This window comes from Diplodia seriata (genome assembly GCF_021436955.1).
Source record: "Diplodia seriata strain FDS-637 chromosome Unknown scaffold_1, whole genome shotgun sequence".
NCBI lineage: Eukaryota > Fungi > Ascomycota > Dothideomycetes > Botryosphaeriales > Botryosphaeriaceae > Diplodia > Diplodia seriata.
Genome location: NW_027117308.1, coordinates 1,062,535 through 1,064,115, shown reverse-complemented (window position 1 = coordinate 1,064,115; position 1,581 = coordinate 1,062,535). Strand labels below are relative to the sequence as shown.

The 1,581-nt window shown below is 63.6% G+C and overlaps 1 protein-coding gene across 1 annotated transcript; it reads left to right on the top strand.

Moving 5' to 3' along the window:
• Nucleotides 1-676: 676 nt before the first annotated feature.
• On the top strand, nt 677-1,196 carry LRA2 (L-rhamnono-gamma-lactonase; the record flags this gene model as incomplete). Its single annotated transcript, XM_066771833.1, has 2 exons — nt 677-682; nt 801-1,196. 2 exons carry the CDS (start codon nt 677-679, stop codon nt 1,194-1,196), a joined length of 402 nt encoding a protein of 133 aa, XP_066637112.1.
• Between the last annotated feature and the right edge of the window lie 385 nt (nt 1,197-1,581).

Sequence of the window (1,581 nt, the reverse complement as noted above, 5' to 3'; positions counted from 1 at the left end):
CCCTCACAAAACAACACTCGCTCTCCGACTACTTCGCCGCCACGTCCACGTCCACCACCTCCTCCCCCTCATCCCCCTCCCCCACCGTCCACGGCGCCATCTACATCGAAACCGACCGCACCCTCTCTTCTTCCTCCAACATCCTCACCCGCGCCTCCCAACCCCTCGCCGAGCTGCGCTGGCTCCGCCGCCTCGTCACCGGCACGCCCGACGCAGGCGAAGGGTTCGCGGCGGGCGACGGCGCGGTGCTGTGGGGCGTGGTGCCGTGGCTGCCGGTCGACGCGGGCTCGCTCGACGAGCTGCGCGCGTACCTCGCAGCGGCGGAGGAGGCGGCGGGACCGGAGGCGTGGGCGAGGGTCGTGGGGTGGAGGTTTTTGCTGCAGGGGATCGGGGAGGAGGGGCCGTTGGGGGAGGTGTTGGGTGCGGAGGGCTGGGCGAGGGGGTTGAGGGAGGTGGTGGGGAGGCGCGGGTGGTGTTTCGATGTTGGTGTTGATGCGAGGGGGGTGGGCGCGTGGCAGGTGGAGAGGGTGGTGGAGGCGTGTGAGAGGGTGAATAGTGATGTGGTGGGGGTGGTGGATGGGGAAGGGGAGGCGGGACCGCCGGTGCGGTTCGTGCTGAGTGAGTGGTGTTCTTTCCTTTCTTCTTTTTCCCCATCTCTCTCCCCGTCTGTTTGGGGATGATGGTTGAAGAGTCGTGAGAATGTGGTAAGACGGTGATGTTCACAGGAGAGCTGACCATCCATCCATGCAGACCACCTCTGCAAGCCCGACATGCAACAACACCCCGCCACGCCCGCCCAGCACGACGAATTCGCCCGCTGGAGCGCCGCCATCCGCCGCGCCGCGCGCTCGCCGCACACGTACATGAAGCTGTCCGGCGCCTTCTCCGAGATGGGCGGCGATCCAGACCATGACCTGCCGTGGACGCCGGAGCGCGTGCTCGACCGCATGCGGCCCTGGCTCGACGTGCTCTTCGACGCCTTCCCGCCCGAGCGCATCATGTTCGGCAGCGACTGGCCCGTCTGCAACGTGCGCGGTGGCGCGGCGGCGTGGAAGAGCTGGGTTACTGCCGTCGAGGGCATTCTGGATGCGTACGGCTTGACGGACGAGCAGAGGGATCGCGTGTGGTACGGGACGGCCGTGGAGGCGTATCGGTTGAGTCCGCCGACGGAGAAGAAGAAGGGGGAGGAGGCGTGAGAGGGTTTTCCCTTTGCCTTCGATTTTTTTCTTCGTTTTTTGGATCACGGGGTAGATAGACTTGATGATACGATTTTCTTTTCGTTACGATCACGACGATAATGAATCGGATATCCTTCTCTATAACGTATATATAGGCTCCTACTGAAGATTCACAAACAACCCTCCATCCACGAGCAACTGCGCGCCATTCTGTTCGGTCACCAGTCAGCAACCACATCCTCCCCTGTCGCCCAACACCGAAGAGCCAATGGGACGAAGCAGCAGCACTCACCACATATCGACTCAAATCGCTGGCCAAAAACACAGCCGGCCCCGCCAGATCCGCGGGCTCGCCCGTCCGGCCCAGCGGGATGCGGCCCTCCATGTACTTCTTTTTCTCTGG